The sequence below is a fragment of the Nicotiana tomentosiformis genome, chromosome 7 (assembly GCF_000390325.3).
Source record: "Nicotiana tomentosiformis chromosome 7, ASM39032v3, whole genome shotgun sequence".
Lineage (NCBI taxonomy): Eukaryota > Viridiplantae > Streptophyta > Magnoliopsida > Solanales > Solanaceae > Nicotiana > Nicotiana tomentosiformis.
This window is the reverse complement of record NC_090818.1, coordinates 22300036-22320677: the sequence shown is the minus strand read 5'-3', so window position 1 is coordinate 22320677 and position 20642 is coordinate 22300036. Positions and strand designations below refer to the sequence as shown.

Sequence of the window (20642 nt, the reverse complement as noted above, 5' to 3'; positions counted from 1 at the left end):
TAGCGGGGAGTGAGTAGCTAACTCAGTGAGTAATAATACTTAACCACAACTGTTTTTAATTGGGGACAAGTTAGAAAATATGCTAGTATATCAAACAGAAAATATCATAAGAATGCTCTTTCTAAAATGGTAAATATAATCAGTCTTTTCATGTGTTTTCTGTAACAGAAATCAATTTAACAAATCGGTAATAAACTCAGTAAATACTTTCTCATAGCAAATCTTTATGTTTGGGAGGTTTCCAAAAAAGGATCATATAATTTGTATCACTATGTGGGACCCTTCGTAAAAGAAGTCAAATATAACTGCAGGTTCCTACTGGAGGAAAAACTGTAACTGTATGCTAGTTCTACCTTCCCACTAGCGAGGGCTATAACTGTACTCGGTAATCGGTAAATACAAAGTGCATCAGGTCTAACAAACTCGTCGTTAGCTACGGGATCCTTCAAAGTCTCCTCCCATTCATACTTTTCTTTGTAAACAGTAAATCTTCACATGGAAGCATTTTCAAAAAGTACAAGGCATTTTAAGTTTTATCAAATCATGTAATCCAATTTCGGTAACGGTAATCATATCTCTAGTAACAGTAAAACATGTCTAGTTACATGGAGAACTTTTTAAATAACTATAAGCATCTCAAGTTAACTATTCAGTACCATATCAAGTAAAGGACTTGTCCCACATGTAATTTTAAATATTTGGTAACACATTTTATTTTTAAAATAATATGTAAACCATGCAGGGTATGAAAACACAAATTGCGGTAAGATTACTACTCACAGTACTCGTGCCGAAATACCAAACTCGTCCCCTCGAGCAATCCGTACGGCTTCCTTCAATCAATCTATGATCATATCATATTGATCTCATGTTAATTTTCTTGTTCGGGCTAATTCATAAGTGAATTTGAATACCCACCTCTCGGGATCACATGTTTAGTTCTCAATTTGTCAAATTTTTTGTTTACCCATTCTACAGTTAACTTAATCGAGTCCATAATCTTCTAAACAAAGGTCATTCATATAGTCTATTAATTGTACTATTTGGTCTCCTTAATCATATGAATACTACAAAAATCAGATAATATTATTGTCCATAATATTCCTTCTTAATTGGTATTTAAATCTTTTTTTTGTACACAACGAATGTACACTATGGAAAGTATTCTAGCGAATTCCAAAGAAGGAGAAATTGATTTTTTTGTTCTAAGCCGTGGAGTATTTTCACTGAGAGCAACTACAAACTTCACCGGACCTGGTTGACCAAAACTTTAGTTATCAAAGCTTTTTATTTTCTCAAATTTTTCTTTCACGTTGGTGAAGCTTTAGGCTTCTTTTGTTTCTCAAATCCAACATTTTCTTTCTTTAGGGATTTTAGTCATCTTTTGATTCTACAGAAGTTTAAATATGGCGCTTTTCCCTTTTCAAATTCCCTAAACTTCATCTTTTAAACTCTTAATCCAATCCCAACATCTTCTCTACTCAGTCCCATAAGGAATCATGAATATAAAATAATATTGTATCAAAAGAAGAAGAAGAATTACATGTAATTACCTGGAGTTTATTGTTGAAGCTCAAGAATATATGCCGATGACGAAGTGAAACACGATATTCGGCGCTAAGAAACACTAGAAACGTTTTCTTTCTTTTCCCGTTTGATATGTGGTTGGCTAAAAGGATTTTTTGTTTTCAAACCCTTTTCTAGCTTCGTCACTTTGAAGCAGATGGGCTAAGGCCCACTTAATTTCCTTCCTTCTTTATTTTATTGTTATTTTCTTTTTTTCCTTTTTTGTTGTTTGTCTTGTATTATCTTTTTTTATTTTTGTAATTATTTAACTATCCATTATTTAATAGAAGATATTACAAACGTTAAATTATATTGCAAGCTCAAGCAAACGAATAATTTTTGCATTCTTAAAGCCCAAGCAAACGTTTGCTCAAGCTCAATTCTTAAAGCAGGTAATATCTCCTATTCTTAAAGCCTAAGGGTGTCTTTTTTCTCTTCATTGCAAGCTCTATTATATTGTTAAACATACGTTTTTTATTTCAAATTCTTCTAGCACAAATAATTTCACATATACACAAATAAGTTATTGTGAAATATTTATGTGGGAACGGAAATGGTAAACCAAATTGTAAGTCGGTAAAAGTGTTTATACATACGGTGGAAATAACACTGTGTAGTCACTTTAAAGCATGTTGTTTAAAAAATATCTACAATTTAGAATGTATTTAAAGATTAACCAATTTGCTTAAATTTCAGGATACGATATCCTGAAGTTTAAGCTTCAAAGTTTAAATTTCAGGATATTGTGTCCTAAAATTCAAAAATTATGTCCAAATTCGAATCTTATGCCCTGAATTTTAATTTTGCAGTTCAGAAATTCAGGACACTTAGTCCTGAACTTCAAAATAGCAGCTCAAAAATTTAGGCCACTAAGTTCTGAATTCCAAATTAGCAGCTCAAAGATTCAGGATACTTAGTCCTGAAGTTTGGATAAATTGGTAAAATCTTTAAATACATTATAAATTATGGATATATTTGAAACAACAAGTTTAAAAGTGGCTACTGGTACACTTCACCCATACATACGTTGCTCAATAAAAAATTACATTTCACTAGATGGACTTCCAAATGGGATGGGCTTTAAGAACTACTAAAGCCCACTGGACCAAAATATTAGGAAATAAACCCAGAGAGCTGGCCCAAACTCCACAAGAATAATCTCAAAAATTGTGTGTGGTGTAGAAATGTTCCATGATCAATCTCTTTCCTACACTCAACCCCAAATTCTTTCTTTTTTCTAAGAACAGTAACAAGAAAATGCTAAAGTTGATGTTGGCTTGCTGTAAAGTGTACATATCAGAAAGCAGAAACAGGGCAGCTCTTGAATCAATTGAAAAAGCTGCTAAGTTATTTCCAGAGGTTCCCATTGTTAACAAATTTGAAGATGAGATTTACAACAGAGTTGGTTACACCCTTGTCTCCAAATTATATCCCAATCCCTCAACTGAATCTTGTCCCTTAAAAAATGCTTCTTTTGCAATGGTCAAAGCTGCATTTGAGACAATTGATCTTCAACAGCATTGTGGAACTCATCCTAGGCTTGGTGTTGTGGACCATGTTTGTTTTCACCCCTTGGCTATCACTTCTTTGGAGTTAGTTGCTTCCACTGCTAAGTCTTTGGCATTTGAAGTTGGTTCTAATCTTCAAGGTTTGTCATTTATCTTTTTAGTCATACACCCCCTTATAAGTGATATTTCTGTTATAAAGATTGAATTTTGGTATTTGCATTAATGGAAAGGCTAATTGTATGTTTGGTATCTTGGAAGTGGATTTGCAGCTAAAAAAGATTGAGTCTTGGTTTTGCATCAACACAAAGATTAATTGTACGAATACTTATCTTTGGTTGATACATTTCTATCTCCGGTTCTAAATTATAACCAATCTTTAACATTCTTAGCACCTTTAGTCATAATATTTTGTGCTTAATATGATAGCGAGCATTTGAAAATTTAGCACTTACAATGGTTTGATTTGGCATCATGAAAAAACTATAGTAAATTATAAGGCTTGTTGTTTCTTTAATGTAGCTAAATGTTGATATATTAGAAAGGAATGGATCCTGTTGTATCAAATGCTATTTCATTGTTCATTCATTTAAATTGAAGAAACGGGTGTTTGTTTCGCAATAAGAGTTGTATTGGCTAATTCAATTTTTATGTGGTCTATATTTAACTAATTTGTTTGAAGGCTGCTAAAAAAGACGCAATTCTAACAAAAAATGATACTTTTTGTTAGGAATTTGAAGGGAAAAAAAAGATTATATACAAATTGAGCATAAGTTTTAAAGCACTGAATATTGAAGGGGTTAGTCAAATTAATCAACCTCCACTCTTGACTAATATTTGCTGCTATGGATTTGAAATCAGCTTGTTGAGTGGTATAAAGATCTTACTTTTGGAGGAGACACATGAAAAAAAGCTACCATTGGAATGGGATTAGGTGGAATATTTGGTGGTTGGTTGCTCTATAACGGACTATTCTGCTTTTAGCGAATAACAATACTGCATTAGTTATTTGTCCATATGATGCAACGAAGCTACCTCAATCCTTCCCTGTCACATTCATCATAAAATAATAACTTGTACTTGGTGCCTTTCCAAAAGGTAATCGGCAAGTTTAATACAATCACTTTGTATCGATCAATACTTTCCAGGGCTTATTTTTTCTCTTTTCCAGTACCTCTCTTTTAAGATGTGATCGACTAGTGTAAGGAAGCATATCTGATATGTATGGTTCTGTTTAGTTATTCCATCATTAGTTCCATTATTGGAACTTCAATCAAACCACAGAAATCATTGTGTGAGATCACATGCATAGCTCTACATAAGCTTAGGATCTAGTAGACAAGGTATTCCTTATCAAAAGAAAAGAAGAAAAAAACAAGTAGACGAGGTATCTGGACATCTGTGGATAGCTGCCCTTAATGGATCAATTTATTCAACAAAATCGATATGTTTAACACGAGCCCTTTCTTGTTTCATACTCCTCAAAAGAGCTTATATAAAGCTAGGTTTTAACTAGATCGTAGTAATAACCTCTCATACGTTCTATCGTGCCTTTAGCTAAGTGCTACTTAAAGTGTTTGAATACTAGTAGCTAGTGTCTTTTGTTGCATTTCGCTAATATTCCATGCAGAGACCTACACAAACTTGAGATCTGGTAGATAAGGTATTTGGACCAACTTTGATGGATCAAATCATACTACAGAAGCTGTTGCTTTAGATAAGATATTTATTTTTGTATCTCCTGGAGAAGAGCTGATATTAAGCAAGACTATACTAAATTGTAGAAATAACCTCTAAAACCTACTATCATAGTCTTCAATTAAGTGGAACATAAGGTCTTTGGAACTTATAACTTTGTGTCTTCATTGCATTCTACAATTTGCCAATAAATCCATATCGTGGTAATAGGATGAAGCTGTGCCTTATATTGTGAAAGTTGTTGCTGCTCTATAAATTTCAAATGTTATTAAGTGGTCTTAAACGTAGACTGCAGTCCCGACCTACTTATATGGAGCAGCACATCAAGAGGGAAGGTCACTTGATTCAATCAGAAGGGAGTTGGGATATTTCCATCCTAATTCAAGTGAGAACCAGTGGGCTGGTGGGCCAAAATCGCAGACTTTGCAATTAAAGCCCGATGAGGGTCCTTCCCGAGCAACTCAAGCAAAAGGTGTGATTACAATCGGAGCTACCAGGTGGGTTGACAACTATAACATTCCCGTCTTCACCAATGACATATCCATTGTTCGTAAAATTGCAAAGAGAGTCAGTGGAAGAGGAGGTGGACTTCCGTCAGTGCAATCCATGGCACTAACTCACGGAGGTGGCACAATTGAGGTTGCTTGCAACTTACTGGAACCAGCTAGGATTGGTGGCGACCAAGTACAGCTTGAAGTTGAGCGGCTTGCTAGGGAAGAGGGTATTGCTGTCGGAAAGGGATATTATACAGATTTCTCAGAAGAAAAAATAATTGAAAGCTACTTGAAACTAGTTCAACATTCTGACTAGAAGCTAGAGGAGCAAGTTATTCTATCCCCGTTCCTTTTTTCCTTCTCTTTTCGCTGTTTTGGCTGAGATTTTCGAAGCCTCTTGACTTTGAGCTCCAGAGGTAAGCAATATGTGTGTACGGGTAAATTCCTCCGGCTTATCTACATTTTATTATAGCACATAATATCATTATCTTACTGCATTTCTTAAACATTCTTATTCTCTTCATATACATAGAGAGAGCTGTCTAAATAAAAGGTTTCTTTCTTCATTGTAATGTGGTTGATTGGACATTCTTGATCAGGAATAGGACATGTGCAAAAGTATCAGACAAGAGATGGATATGGATTCTTAAATCCAATTTGCATGGAAAAGATTAAGCTTTGTAATAGACAGTGAGTTTGTCATAAAGCTGAATACCAAATGGTAATAGATAAGATTAGGTGCATGGAATTAATTTGTTATTTTCTGGTTAGTCCTTCTCATTTCCTTGTCACCCCAGCAACTCATTTGTTTCTTCTTGTATTCGTGTACAGTAAGTACCATGGTCTGTTCTTGACAACTGAACTTGTGACTTCAATTTCTTCCAAAATATCTTTTATCAAGATTCTGATATGATCTTTTCAAGATGATTTTTTCCAGTAATAGATTGCATATCCGTGTAATCAGAAACTATACAATCTGACTAACATATGTTTGGAAATGTTTTTCCTAAGTGTTTGCATTACATACTCAAATATTTGCCATAAGATCCATTTCATCATCACCACCACCTTGCTACACCCTCCCCCCCCCCCCCCCCCACAACCACCCCCAAAAAAAAAGAAAAGAAAAAAAGAACTGTACCATTGCCCCGGGGGAGCTGGCATTGGGATAGGGAGGGTGAGGAGGATAAGGAAACCCCATGTAAAGCAACTTTATTATGCAATCATAGAATTCAAAAGACTATAATTTAAGTTAATGGATTACCATTTATTCAAAAAAAAAAAAACAGGGAGTAAGATTCTTTATCTTCAATTTAGTGCCTTTTGTTTATGCTAGCGTTTCACATGTTTTTGTTTGTATCCAATATCTTTCATCAGTATTTGAAACCAAGGCAGGCCCATTTCAATCATCTATTTCATAATAAAACTGTTAATTGAATATATATATATATATATATATATATATATATATATATATATATATATATATATATATATATATATATATATATATTTTCGACAAACGCGGCAGTTCATTAGTATCATTTTTATACTCTTAACTTTAGTTTGAGAAGCAATTAAGCTTTGCCAAATGTCAAAAGGATTTTTTTTCCCTCAATGAGAGATGGGGTTGACAAAAACGTTCTAATCCAGCAATATTTTTTTTCTTAAACAAAATGATCGAATAATAATGAAGAAGATATGAGAAGAATGTTTAAACAATAATAGAAATCAAAACAGTCAGTTTCGCGTGAGGCTAAAAAATACTTGCTGATATTAAAGTAAGCAATATTGAACATAGCATGTGTCATGTGCCGATTTTTTTTAATATTTGTCAAAGCAGTTTTCTTTCTTCTGTTGTTTGGCTTTTGGATTAGGCTTATGGATTATTTTAAGAAAATTTGGTATTGCTTACTTAATAGGTTGATTGGAAGGAGAGCCTTTCGTATGATTTATACGTAATGGGTTCGAGTTATGGAATCTGTCGCTGACGCTTGCATCAGGATAGACTGCATATATTATACCTTTGGGTTACGATTCTTCCCCGAACTCTTTATAAACGCGGAATACTTTGTGCACCTAATAGTTTGAATAGGATTTTCATTGTGGGGACATTTGATTTGTAATGTGTCAGCATCATTGCTGAGTCAATCAAACCAATAGCTACAAGCAAAAGCCTTGTATCCTATATAACACCTTCTTCCCCCTTTCCATTCATCATCTTCAAGAAACTATTCATCAACAAAATACAAAGATAGAAGAAAAACTCAACTTAAAGCCACAAGTCACACTTCAAAAAAGATGGAATCCAATTCAATCTCCAAGGTAAGGAGTACTCTTCTCTCTACCCCTTTTCCTCTATTGTTCTTTTTTCTCCATTGAAGTTATGCACATTTTGGGAACCTTTGGTTTCCAACTTCTAACATTGTTGTTACTGGAGTCTGAATTTTTATGTTATAGGTGTAAAATTTCTAATTTTTCTTGGTACTTTTCTTCTTTCACTTGGTCTAAATCAGCTGCTTGTCTTTCAACCTATGAATTTTCTTTCTTAGTGTTTTATGATTTTGCCTTTCCTTGTTATGACTATGAGTTATGACATGAATTGTTAGGAACATCCATTATAATTGAAGTACAAAAGATAGTTAATCCAATTTATGGATCCTATATAGAGAGTGACTGCTGAATTTTTTTTGTTGGTGGGGCATCTGTGTTCTTGTTTTCTAATTTTCCTTAATATGTACAGTAATCTTTCTCTTTTTAAAAAAAAAAAAATTAAAAAATCTCTCTATCTTTTCCATTCTTTTATTTTTTATTTTTGTCAAACCATTCCGACTCGCTCTATTTTTTAAACTAAAGGATAAGATTTCCTTTGGCTATTTACACTAAGAAAGAAAGGCCAAATTTTACTAAAGTAATTTTAATTTCTGTTTTCCTTTTTCTACTTATACATACAAATTTAAGAGTGGAAAGAAGAGAGGAGACGGAAATAGATATTGCAACAGGGAAGGGATACCGAGCGCATAACACGTGTGCACTTACTAGTACTATCTTAGTCAGACACGTGATCCTCGTTTGTCTGAGCCTTTAACATTTGGGCTTCAAATTGGGCCCTTTGCTTTTGTGGAAAAGATTGTTGTCTTCTCCCAACAAATTAGCTTACCATACTAGAAGAAAAAGTTTAAAGCTGTCACATTCTAAGTTATGCAGATTAATATTTTAACTGTAAACTTGAGATATTTAGAAATTACAATTAAAAGTGAAAACTTTGAAATGTCTTTTGCCGTTGCACAATGGCATCGCATATACTCCCTCCGTCCTATTTTAACTATTGTTTTAGCTCTTTTCATTCCCATTAAGAAAAAAATTATAATTTTCTAAGTTACACCTATTAAATGCTTTTTGAGAATTGAACAGTGTTCAGAAAAACTACTACTGTTTCTTTAATATTAAGAGTATAATTGGAAACAATTAACAAATTTAGTAATTATTGCTGGACAGTTGTTTTAGCTTAATTTGGGACGGAAGGAGTAGTTCCAAAATACAAAAGAAATCTTGAGTTACAAACATTTTCTTGAAAACACTACATCACCTTGAATTGATAGTAGTGCCATTATTATTGCTAGGACAAGAAGAAAAATGTAATGCAATCTATGCTGTTATGCTGCAAGCTGTACATATCCGAATCACGCAACAAAGAAGCTCTTGAACCCATTGAGCGCGCTGCCAAACTTGATCCAGAAACAGTCATTATTAACAAATTTCAGGACCGCGATTACAATCGCGTGAACTATACTCTTGTATCGTATGTTATTCATGACAGCACAGGCTGCCCTATTTACAGCCCCTTGCATCAAACTGTGGTGTCCATGGTTGCTGCTGCCTATGACGCCATAAACCTTGAGCAGCACTCGGGTGCTCATCCTCGCCTTGGTGTCGTGGATGACATTCTCATTCATCCACTCGCGCGAGCTTCATTGGATGAAGCTGCTTGGCTTGCTAAAAAGGTTGCTGCTGATATTGGAAACCGGTTTCAAGGTTAGTAATGACCTTTTTTTTTTTCAAATGATATGCTATACTGACTCGAAAATGCAAATGCATACAGTTAGAGGCAAATCTAGGATAGGTTCTATGGGTTCAACTGAACCTATTGCTTTAGGCACAAACTACGTATATATGTGTAACAAAAAGATAAAAAGTATACATCTAATAAGATCACACTCATTCTGAACCCAATGACTTTAGATCCTTGATTTACCTTTGGATGCAGTACCTGTTTATTTATATGCTGCTGCTCACCCAATGGGGAAAGCACTGGACACCATAAGGAGGGAGCTAGGATATTATCGGCCTAACTTCAGGGGCATCCAATGGGCAGGATGGGCTCAACCGGAGCATGTCCCGGTTAAACCAGATGAAGGTCCGGAAGTGGTGTCTCGAGCTAGAGGTGTCGTGATGATTGGAGCTCATCAATGGGTAGCCATGTACAACATTCCAATCATGTCGACTGATCTCTCAGCTGCTAGACGGATTGCTCAGAGGGTGAGTGCTCGAGGTGGAGGCCTCCCCACCGTGCAAACTTTAGGCCTGTTTCACGGTGAGGACTCAACTGAGATAGCTTGCATTCTGCTGGAACCAAACCAAATTGGAGCTGATCGCGTCCAGAACCATGTTGAGACACTGGCATCTCAAGAAGGCTTGGATACGGAGAAAGGGTATTTTACTGATTTGTCTCCTGAAATGATCATTGAAAGATATATGAAATTAATTTCTAATTCGGCCTGATTTATCTGTAAAAGCTGTGAATAAACTTACTCACTCTTGCTTTAAGCTTCTGTCAATAAGGGAAATCAACTCACCCATTTTTTCCTTTCATTCTAGATGCTATTTGAATGGATCTGAAACTGCATTTTGGCATATCATTCTTTCTGAGTGTAATAAAACACTGCGCGATAGAATGGTCACTTTCTAGTGGTTCATTCTCATATTCACTGTACGATTGTTGTGAGATTTGCATAAAACACATGTACAGTCAGAAATACGAAAATGACTATTTTTGGAAGTTAATAGTTTCATTACTACAAAGCCTGACCCTTATGATAGAACAAAACGAAGTGAGATGTTTTAAATAGGTCTCATAATTGAGCATGAAAACCAGTAAAGGAGAGCAAAGTGATAGCTTAGCTTCGCTGTTAGATCAAATAGCCTCTCTGAATACTGGAAGTTGGAACTAAGCCTCAAACATGGCGTCTCTAAGTTGTTACCTTTATGCCTCAGTCATATCGATAATTCAAACCAACCAAATCATGCATCCTTTTGCATGCAGGTTACCATTGGAAAGTTTTTTCAATTGTAACTCAATGTCCAACTGATACTAGGTGTTAGTACTAACTTGAAAGATCATTACTGAAAAAAGAAAAGAGCAAATTTTACAATTGAAACTGTGATCTATCCATACAACCATGTACACTTGGGTCATCTTTGAACTCTCACTTGTGAGAAAACACTACATCTAAAATGGTACCTAATCTTTGCAGCCAGCAACAGCCAAGTCACTGGTCATTTCTTTGATTAGTTATATAGAGAACATCATGAACAGGGCGAAAACAACGTTAGCAATCTTAACTCTTAGTTGAGCATTGTTTACTACGAAAATCTTCAGATAGCAGTTTGTTCATTAGCTCATGCAACCTGTTGGCACCAGGACCAGGCCTAAACACCGAATCATCTCCAACCACAGAGCAGGGATCAGCTCCGTCAGATGAGCTTCCATTACACCATGCTCCTGGTGCAAAACGATTTGTACGACCAAGCAGCTCTTTATCAATCTTGTCTAAGACAGGATCATCCTTGCGAAATTTTCGAGCAAATGGTGCACTGCTATTAACCATTTTGTTGAAGTCCTTCAATGTCAGTGAAATAGGATGTTGCTTGGGAGGGGTATCCCAAGCAATGTAATGCAAATCATGGCCTATTGCAGTGCTACGAAACTCTTCGGAGTTGCAAATTACCGTGTGAAAATAGCCTTCTGGTGAAGAAACAAAATTTGTGTAGTACATGAGCAGAGTCCTTGGAAAGTTATCCCATCCCCATATGCAGTACTCCACAAAAGAGCGTGTCAGTATCACCCATGCGGAGCCTAACCACAAAAAAGAAGAATTCTGGATATAAGCATGAGATGAAAAGAAATTGCACACTGCATCCTGCTTTAATAAATTCAAAAAGAGAGAAAAATATAAACTAGGGGTTGAAGAAAAAGCCCGTGGCAAGACATCAAGTTCTGTTAATAATGTATATCATCACAAGCAGAGCAGTAATGAAAATATAAGCAAAACAGAGAATCCCAATTTTGGTTTGAGTCTCTAGTTAGTAGGTTCTCATATTTCAAAACACAAGTAAAACACGCAAACTGAAGATAACAGGTAAAGAACATAATCCATGTGACATTAGTTGGGTTCATTTCCGGCTACTAAATGAACTCGCCTGTAAACAATGTAAAAGCTGTAGGTAGTGATCGCCGTTGAGAAGTGGTGGCAATGTCAGATTTCTTAGACAAATAAAGACCAGGATCAATAATGATAGGTTTAGCTCTCTGGTTCCTGCAACACAACAACCGAACCCAAATTAACATTGCAAGTATTTTATATACAAATACAAAACATATCATGCCTGGGCACTTTAAATTGAAAAGTTAACTCACTTACAGTTTCCACCCATGAAGCAGCATGTTTTCAATGAAATTCAGATTTCTGGACAAATTAGAGAAAACATGGAGCAAATCTGCAACATTTAATAGCCAAAATGAATCTCATTTTCCATGAAAAAGAAAGGAGTAATCGAAGGAGCGAAAAAGTTCATAAATTACACAATGTCCTAGAACCTAACATTTACTGTGAAATAAATTTTAAAGACCAAACAATGAAATTCTTGATTTCTTTCATATGTATTCTTGATAAAGTATCTCCCAATCAAACTTCTTTCTGTACACTTATTTAATTTGGGATAAACACCTCATGGTGGTTGAATTCATTTTTGCGGACAAAATCAGTAATAAAGGAAGTATTAGATCCTGAATTGAAAAAGTATCATGAAGCTACAGATATTGCCATACCCATGAACATAAAGGTTCATCTCCACAGAGTGTCTGATTCACATGTTACACAATAGATAAGTCTATCCACATGGGACATCTACATGGTGGATGAAAGCATAAATAGGTAAGTGCATTGGAAAGAGTAAATGCATTCCAAAACCCAAATAGAAAAGGACATTCCAAAAGACATACTTAAGACTGAAAATTGGATCCCAGTATAAGGAAATAACCATTTGCAATACTTGCTAATGTATCATTTCTAGTAATCTCTTTAATTTTTTCGCAGAAGGTTACAATGTCCACATGAGACCTGCAATCTTTTTGTTAGCAAGTTGTCTTATGATAGGGTGAAGTGCATCAGCCCCTAATAATTTTGCATTGAACATATCTCCTTGCCCTTCCTCGGCCCATCCTTCCACTCGCCTTCTATGAACCAACTAACCCTTCACTCCACACCCCCCCCCCCCAACCCCTGTACCCAAAACAAAAAAAAACTGGTCCCGATTTTCTCCAATCTCCAACATATGCTCCCTATAAGCCACATCCCTACTTCTAACTTCCATACTCCACTATCTCTTTCCCCCTTGGGATCCAAAATACCACCTTATTCCCCCAATTTTCCATCTTTAAATCAAATGCAAGCGCTATGATGCAGGAATAACAGATTTGGTGAACTTTACTAGTGGGGACAAAGGAATTGGGGGAGTAAGGAAGAAAGGTTTTGCAGGAACTTGTTGTTTGGTATGGTAGAGGATGAGGATGGTTAGATGATAGAGCGGCGGCAGGGTTGGGGAGGATGGTCGAAAACAAGAGGGGAGAAAAGACTGAGTAATTTGGAGGGAAAAAAAGACTCAAGGAAGTCTCGTTACGGAACTGAGAAAACACATAGTTTCATGCTTGGCTGCCCCTATATTTTCAAAGTTCACATATCCTCATGCCACAGCAATATTATTTAGGCCACATGTTCCATCTTTGGTGGCTAAACTTCTCAATACTTTTAAAGCACGGTGTTTGCTTCTGCATTATCTCCATAACATTTGATACTTTAGCTATCGCTAAACTAAACATTAAGATGGAGATATTCTCATTTCATGATAAATAATTTGGGAGTTTAGGGGAAGACAAGATGGGGAGTTCTGATGGTAAGCAACCTCCACTTCCAATCAAGAGGTTGTGAGTTCGAGTCACCCCAAGAGCAAGGTGGGGAGTTCTTGGAAGGAAGGATGCCGAGGGTCTATTGGAAACAGCCTCTATCTCATGGTAGGGGTTGGGTAAGGTCTGCGTACACACTACCCTCCCCAGACCCCACTAGTGGGATTATACTGGGTTGTTGTTGTTGTTGTTCTGATGGGTGGTAAGCACCCTCCACTTCCAACCAAGAGGTTGTGAGTTCGAGTCACCCCAAGAGCAAGGTGGGGAGTTCTTGGAGGGAAGGAAGCCGAGGGTCATTTGGAAACAGCCTCTCTACTCCAGGGTAGGGGTAAGGTATGCGTACACACTACCCTCCCCAGACCCCACTAGTGGGATTATACTGGGTTGTTGTTGTTGTTGTTGTTGTTGTTGTTGTAGGGGAAGACCTTTCCCGTCCTTGACAATCAACCTACCAAACTTCTCAATCCAACATTTTCTTGCATGTTTCTAGAACCAAAAAAATATGTTCACTTACTCCCTGCTAGATGAAGTGTGATATTCTTTCATCATTCCTCACATTATTTTCATAATACTTTTTTCTTCCTTGGCCTATCTCACTATTATTCAGCATCAGTCAAAGAAGTCTTTCCCTATTATTTTCTAAAGATGTTACAAAATAATAGATTTTTCCTTGCACTTGCCAGTATCTATCATTTTCTCCACTAAACTGAAGGGCAAAATTGGTATGGTTACAATTGTATTATGATTCGTATTTATAGGTGAGCCTTGTGCCATAACTTGAACAGGATTTTTCTATGTTCTTGCGAGGAAGGAAAAATGTAGAGGACGGTAAAAGGACAAAGTGACAATACATTGATACCAAAGGATCTTAAGTGCTAGATTTATTTAGTTTTAGATGTCGGAATAGTAGGAATATCTAGTCAAGTTTGATTGGCTGAGTGGTAAGTCGCGGAAGATTTGCATTTGCTGGAATAGAGACAATTCGCTCTGTGTATTCACTAAAAATTGGCATGAAAGAGAAATTGAGAATCAAAGAGTAAATGAGAAATAGGAGAAGAAAAATATTGATTGCTATCAATTTTTTTTGGGTATAACGAAACTCATCCACTAGAAGATGCTTCTATAGAGGAACAAGCGCATTTCACGAGTTCTATGCCGAGCCTCAAAAGTTCATTGTATAGATATGTTGCTCCTCAAATTGCATTTTCCCATCAGAAATGTGAATACTTTTAACCATATATACGTCTAAGCGAGTTTCTTAAAACAGAAAAAGAACCTTTGTAATGCAATTTTAATATTAGAGGTGATGCCCATGCATTCTTAAAGTGTTCCTTGAATTTGACTCTACATATTTATCACATCAAACTACACAATTCCAGCTCAATTCTGGTTATTCTTGATATCTCAATCGATTTCCTGGAGAACCCAAAATTTTCTTAAATCTTAACTAGCTCTAAATCAACCAAGAACCAAGAATTCTATACAGTAAAGTAAAACTGAAAGCACCAAGAATAGCCCCCTTCTTTCCTATTTTTCTGTTTTAATGCTCCTGTCACCTTCATCAAACCTCGGCTTCAGTTATTTTTCAAACTTTGAGCCACAAGATCCAAGGATTTAAAGCCCCAAGATCCCTCTTAGAGATGAAGTCATCATATGATTTATTTGGTTTAACACGAGTAAAAGCCTCACAACCAACATGAAACTATAACTAATTTCCGTAAGAAACAGCCTTTAAACATGATATGCAATTGACAGCCAAACTGACCTGCCATGCAAGGTTGATACTCTCCCAGGGCGGATGTAGCATTAAAGCTACGAGTTCAATTGAGCCCATAATTTTCGACGGGGAACATAAATTTATGTGTACAATCCACTAAAATTGCAACAAATAGTATATATGAACCCAATAGATTTAAAAATATAACAGGTTGAAAGTTAATACTAAAAACCTTAAAGATTGAACCCATAGACAATAACATCATATAAGTCCGGTGTATCACCATGGATTGCCATATAATCAGTCTTGTGTTTAGATTGGTAAAGGAAAATATACAGTGAAATGGCATGTTTTTTAACCAAATTAAAATGGAGCTTGACCTATATGTAAATTGATCTTTACTTCCATTTTGTTTTAAAGCAGAACCAATTGCATCCTTGTGGTCATGAGCTTGCAAACCTCTAACCACATTACATATTCATCTTCTTCTTTTTTTTTATAAGGATATTCATCATTTTGTTCTTAATTGTACTTTATCAGTAACTCCATCCGATATTAACAAAACCTGCTTGACTAAAGCAGAATATGAGAGAAGAAAGTCCAAATGGACTGTTACACTTGCTTTATTAATGAATATATTCCTTGACCAAAAAAAGAAAGTGGTAGTTGAAATATTTGAGAAAAGTATAGTATAAGATTGTAATGCATCTCGACATTTGGAGTGTCATAAATTTTGTCATTTAAGGAAGAAGAATTTTTTTATTAGTCCAATTAAGTGGATCGAGCACCAAAGAATTACCCGAATGTCAAACAGATCAACAATATTCCATTTATTGATTTAGTCTCCACTTCATGTGCAATCCTATGAAGCACTACAGAACAAGTTCCTAAGAATGTCTGCCAGAAGGTAGGCACACCAGCAGCGATTATGACCTAGGAACAATAGAGACTATTGAATTATTTCCCAAAAAATAGAATCTATCGAACTAAGCTCATTCATTCAATTTTTTCCTTTACTCGTTTTTAGACACCCTCCAAAAGAGAGCTTTAAGAAATAGATGATAAGCTTACTTGAAGGCCCCCTAGAGAATAGGAACTTCCTTTGTAAGCTGGTGAAAAACATGTTACCCTAACCATTTTAGTGTCTCGACACTGTAACAATAATTCAGCCAAATATATCATGCTAAATCATCCTAAAGACAGAGTCCTAAATACGCACTAATATATGGTAATAAACAATGGAGTGTCATGATCATGCAAATTAGGCATTTTCAATGAATTTACCTAATATGCTAGGGCACTAATGACTATCTATCAATCACATCAGGCAAAACTAAGTAAATCGGTAATTATCAAATGTTCTTGCAAAGGTGAAGATGAAAGTTTAAAATGGTGTTGTCAGTCTATATCTTTGGATATTGATAGTCTATAGGAGGAAATATGTTGCAAAGGGACCTTCAAATAACCAAGTAAAAAAGATACATAGAAATATATGATCGACGACCCATAGCATATGGAAGAAAGCACACTTACCATCTTGAGTCACTAGCGGATAGTCTGAAGCACTGAGATTGATAAACCAGTCCCACTTTGAACTTTCCTTTAGCAGAATGGATATAGCTTGAAGGGTACAAGCAATCATCGTAGGGCCCTTATACGTCACTAAATTTGACTGAGCCATTACTCGAACATTCTCTACTTTGCGGAATATGGGATCATTCTTCACCGAAATTGTTAAGTTCAATCTTTCTCGAGGTGGAGCCTCAAGATCCATATGTAGAACATACTGATTTCTCGGGTGATAAACCGCTTGCAAAGTCCTCATCATTCTGTGACTGTCACCCTTTGTGCCTGATATGAGATAAGCAAATCTAGGTGGTTCACTTTTCGCAAAGCGATTTGATTGAAATGACTGGAAATCGGATTCCACAAAATATCCATCCGATTCTGCTGGCCTAGCAAAAGAAGAAACCATATCCAACTGCATTTGATCTCTTCCATATGATGATGAATATAACCCAAAAATAGTTGCTGTGAACAGAGTAATAGACACAAGCAAGCTCACAAAGAATGGTATTTTCCAATGTCTGTCGCTAAATACCCTTCCGGAATGAGAACTAAAATTTTTATCATTAAATACTCTTCCTGAATAAGAATTGGCATATTTCCTCATGCTCAACAATTGCTTCTACCAAATATTTCAAGGGAAAAAGAAGCCAAATTTCATGAGTTGGAAGCAAAAAGTTTCTAAAGACTTGAGCTTTTCCCTTTGATCTTCTCAAAGGAGAAGAAAGAAAGAAGAAAAGAATGGAACTTTAGCATCAAACTGAAAAGGATGATATGAGGGCTAATAGTAGAAATGGAGGTCAAACACTATAGAAAGTACTGAAGCTCAAAAGCTTCCAAATTTCCACCGACTAAAAAGTAAAATTCTTGGTTTTAAGTTTTACTATCCAAAGCAAACTCATTCACAATGACCATTACAAGTAAAACCAACCAACCAATAAAAGGAATGTTAAAAATGAAAGAACAAAAAAAGTGAAATAACAATGTACGACTAGACTGTGGAGTATAGAAAAAGGGGGTAAAAAAACGTATGAAAATAAATTCAAACCTAAAAATCAGATATCCAACAGGCAATAAATAGATTTCCCAGCTCAACTATTTCTCTTAAACCTCAGATCTAATAACCATTTGAGACAAGTTAGTTCAATAAATTAACTTTGTGTCTGTCTCCAAATAAAGAGGGTTCCAAGAACCTGAACAGAACATAAATCAAATAGGTGGCGATCTAACCAATAAAAGAAACTCAAAACTCAAATGGGGTTTGATTCATGAACTGATCTTTTAATAGCAAAGTCCAAGAAAATTTGCAGGAAAATGAATTGGGTTGAAATAATGGCAGCTAAAGTTTAAAGAACCCCTCTTTCTGAAAATAGCTCAATTAATGAGAACTTTCGAAAGGGGGAAAACACTCTTACAATACGCAATAAGAGGATGATTTTGATGTTGTAGGACTAGAGAGAGCTGAGCTTGGGGTTGAGGGCAGAGAGGGAGAGGTGACCGTACAGATTGCTTAAGTTGTAGGTAATTACCTAATCTTATATAATTATACACTGATTAGTACGGTATTATTGAAAAGACTGGTAATTTGGAGTTAAGAACAAGGAAGACATAGTTATTAGTACAAAGCAAAAGCTTTAAAGACACGCCTGAGTATTTATTACTGTTATGATATTGAATCGTCGCTTTATATGCAAGAATTTGGAGTTTTTGGTTTTGAACGTTGTTTCCAATGTTGGTGACCCGTTGAAACTTGAGTTGAGACTCTGTTTCCCTTGATTTTAACCTTATTGATCAACTCAAGATTAAGCATACTTTACGGAGGTGATTATACATATTTTTTATTGTGTCTAATATTTTTTTTCGAGACTTGACTAATTTAATTCTCACGGTCTAGAAATCTCACTTTGATATTAAAAATGACTTATTTTTAAGAATCGAACTTGAAATCTCTGATTAAGAATGATCGAATATTTATCGTCCCAATACAAACTCGAAATCTGAACTTCGAAATTTGAGGTTGCTACCGGTGGTTCTCTCGTCACTTCTTATCAGTTCATCAGCTGCAATAGCAAAATGAGTGAAACTAGAACACCATGGGGAATCCAATAAGGGTTATACAACGCAATCAATTGCTATTTGGATCCGATAAGTAAACAAATACAAATGTAAATTTCTTTGGATGTTGCATATTAGTTAGTATATGTACCAAAAAAGATAGTATGAGTTTTATTTTTCGTTTGAGCTAGAAAATTAAGTAGGTATGCATTGAGTTGTCCAGTGACGGACCCAAGTGGTGGCTAGTAAGTTCAACTGAACCCGCTTCACAAAAAAATAATATTATGTATATATATAAATTAGGATTAAAATTGTGTAAATTTTGCATAAATATTTTATTTGAACCCACTTGACAACTACTATTTTACGACTAAATTTATATACTTCTAAGATTGAACCCGTTTGTACAAAATCTTGGGTCCGCCACCGGAGTTGTCAATGTATATCACCAAATATTGATGGAAAATTGATCTCTTTTCTTAGACCAAGTATAATATTCTTTTACTCACCGTCAACGAAATAAATAATGTATGCTCCCTTTTTCTCAAAATAGGAGTATCAAATTTCACTTCTCGATAATGAAAGCAAATGATTTTTATTAATACTATTCTTAGTGTAGATTCCGAATTATTAATATTTATTTTTAAAATAAAATACAATAAAAATATATCATTTTTGATTAGCTTATATGTTAGTTAAATGAACTTTGACGAGTGAAAGTGAAAACAAATTAAAATTGATGGAACGGATACATATACTACCAATACTGAAGTAACTTTGAGATGTGGCTTAACCGCTTGAGTGCGTTAACATTTCTTAAATATTTTTTGAGGTAACGCAGCAAATTCAAAAAAATTGTACTTTGTATTCGACAACAAACTATTTAAGATGGACTCGCAAGAAAGAAAGTGAGACTAAGATTTTATTTTTCATAGTAATGACAAAGAACTTTTACCAAACTTGAAATTTGATAATTTTTTAAGTCTAAAATATTGTTTTCTTGTACAAAGAAGTTCACCAAACTACAATTTGATCAAATTATAAAATAGGTTTTGGTCATAATTATCTCGATGACATAAATTTTAGTGTTGACTACTGTAATTTTTTTTAAAAATTATACACCTGAGAGATTCACCTAACTCTTCTTCCTTTGTACCTCAAACCCAAACCAATCATATAAAATCAGTTTGAACTGTTTAGAAAAAACTTGACCTGTCTCAACCTTAAAAATTAATTTATGACAGAAATATTTTGTGGTCACTTACAATTTAAATAGAAGAAAATAATATTTTAAGATTTTTTGTGTGTTATTTTCAGTTTTCTTATACGTAAAAATAAAAATTTCTTATAAAAAAGCATAAAACTAAAAATAAATGTCGGTGAAAATTATCGAGAACTATATAAAGTGATAACTTTTATTTCCTCAACTAATATGGAATACTTATACAGACACGTCACAGTCCCCATACAATTTATTTTTCCATAAATATGAGAAACTATGGAATCTATTTGACCTTTGTCTGTGGGGCTTTACAACGTTATACTATATACACTTGTACTTTTGTTTGGTGGTGACCCTACTGAGTGCAGAGCAAACCGTGTGTATTTTTTGTTGGATTCTGGTAATGGAATTAATTGTACATTGTGTGTAAAATCGTCTGGTCTGATTTTTTTTATAAAAAATTTCTCACAAATAATTTTTAAAATTCGTAGAAGCTTAAAAAGAGGAGCGACAATTATCAGACAACGTTTTTGTATTGCATAAATTGTTTTCTCAAAAATAATTCTCCGAAAAGGTT

At 35.0% G+C, this 20642-nt stretch overlaps 3 protein-coding genes and 1 long non-coding RNA gene across 5 annotated transcripts; 3 read left to right on the top strand and 1 right to left on the bottom strand.

Moving 5' to 3' along the window:
• The first annotated feature begins 2757 nt into the window (after window positions 1-2757).
• On the top strand, window positions 2758-6150 carry LOC104120588 (formiminotransferase cyclodeaminase-like protein). 2 transcript variants are annotated; one of them, XR_691692.4, is made up of 3 exons: window positions 2758-3214; window positions 5065-5679; window positions 5863-6150. XR_691692.4 is itself a non-coding variant. In XM_009632383.4 (2 exons), the coding sequence occupies exons 1-2, from the start codon at window positions 2758-2760 to the stop codon at window positions 5577-5579; spliced, it is 972 nt and encodes a 323-aa protein (XP_009630678.2). In that variant the 3' UTR covers window positions 5580-6150. The 2 variants fall into 2 exon arrangements, 1 of the variants encoding a protein (XP_009630678.2); XM_009632383.4 differs by having other exon boundaries at window positions 5065-6150.
• Window positions 6151-7174: 1024 nt separating this feature from the next.
• LOC104091572 (formiminotransferase cyclodeaminase-like protein) lies at window positions 7175-10135 on the top strand. The gene is made up of 3 exons (XM_009596942.4): window positions 7175-7588; window positions 8887-9298; window positions 9531-10135. The coding sequence occupies exons 1-3, from the start codon at window positions 7565-7567 to the stop codon at window positions 10043-10045; spliced, it is 951 nt and encodes a 316-aa protein (XP_009595237.1). The 5' UTR covers window positions 7175-7564; the 3' UTR covers window positions 10046-10135.
• A 532-nt stretch (window positions 10136-10667) lies between these two features.
• LOC104091571 (beta-glucuronosyltransferase GlcAT14A-like) lies at window positions 10668-18536 on the bottom strand. The gene is made up of 4 exons (XM_009596941.4): window positions 16756-18536; window positions 11965-12040; window positions 11744-11859; window positions 10668-11399 (listed from the first exon to the last, which is right to left on the bottom strand). The coding sequence occupies exons 1-4, from the start codon at window positions 17393-17395 to the stop codon at window positions 10882-10884; spliced, it is 1350 nt and encodes a 449-aa protein (XP_009595236.1). The 5' UTR covers window positions 17396-18536; the 3' UTR covers window positions 10668-10881.
• LOC138896442 (uncharacterized) lies at window positions 13483-13859 on the top strand. Its single transcript, XR_011409581.1, has 2 exons — window positions 13483-13585; window positions 13797-13859. It is a non-coding gene; the product is annotated as an uncharacterized lncRNA (long non-coding RNA).
• Window positions 18537-20642: the final 2106 nt, after the last annotated feature.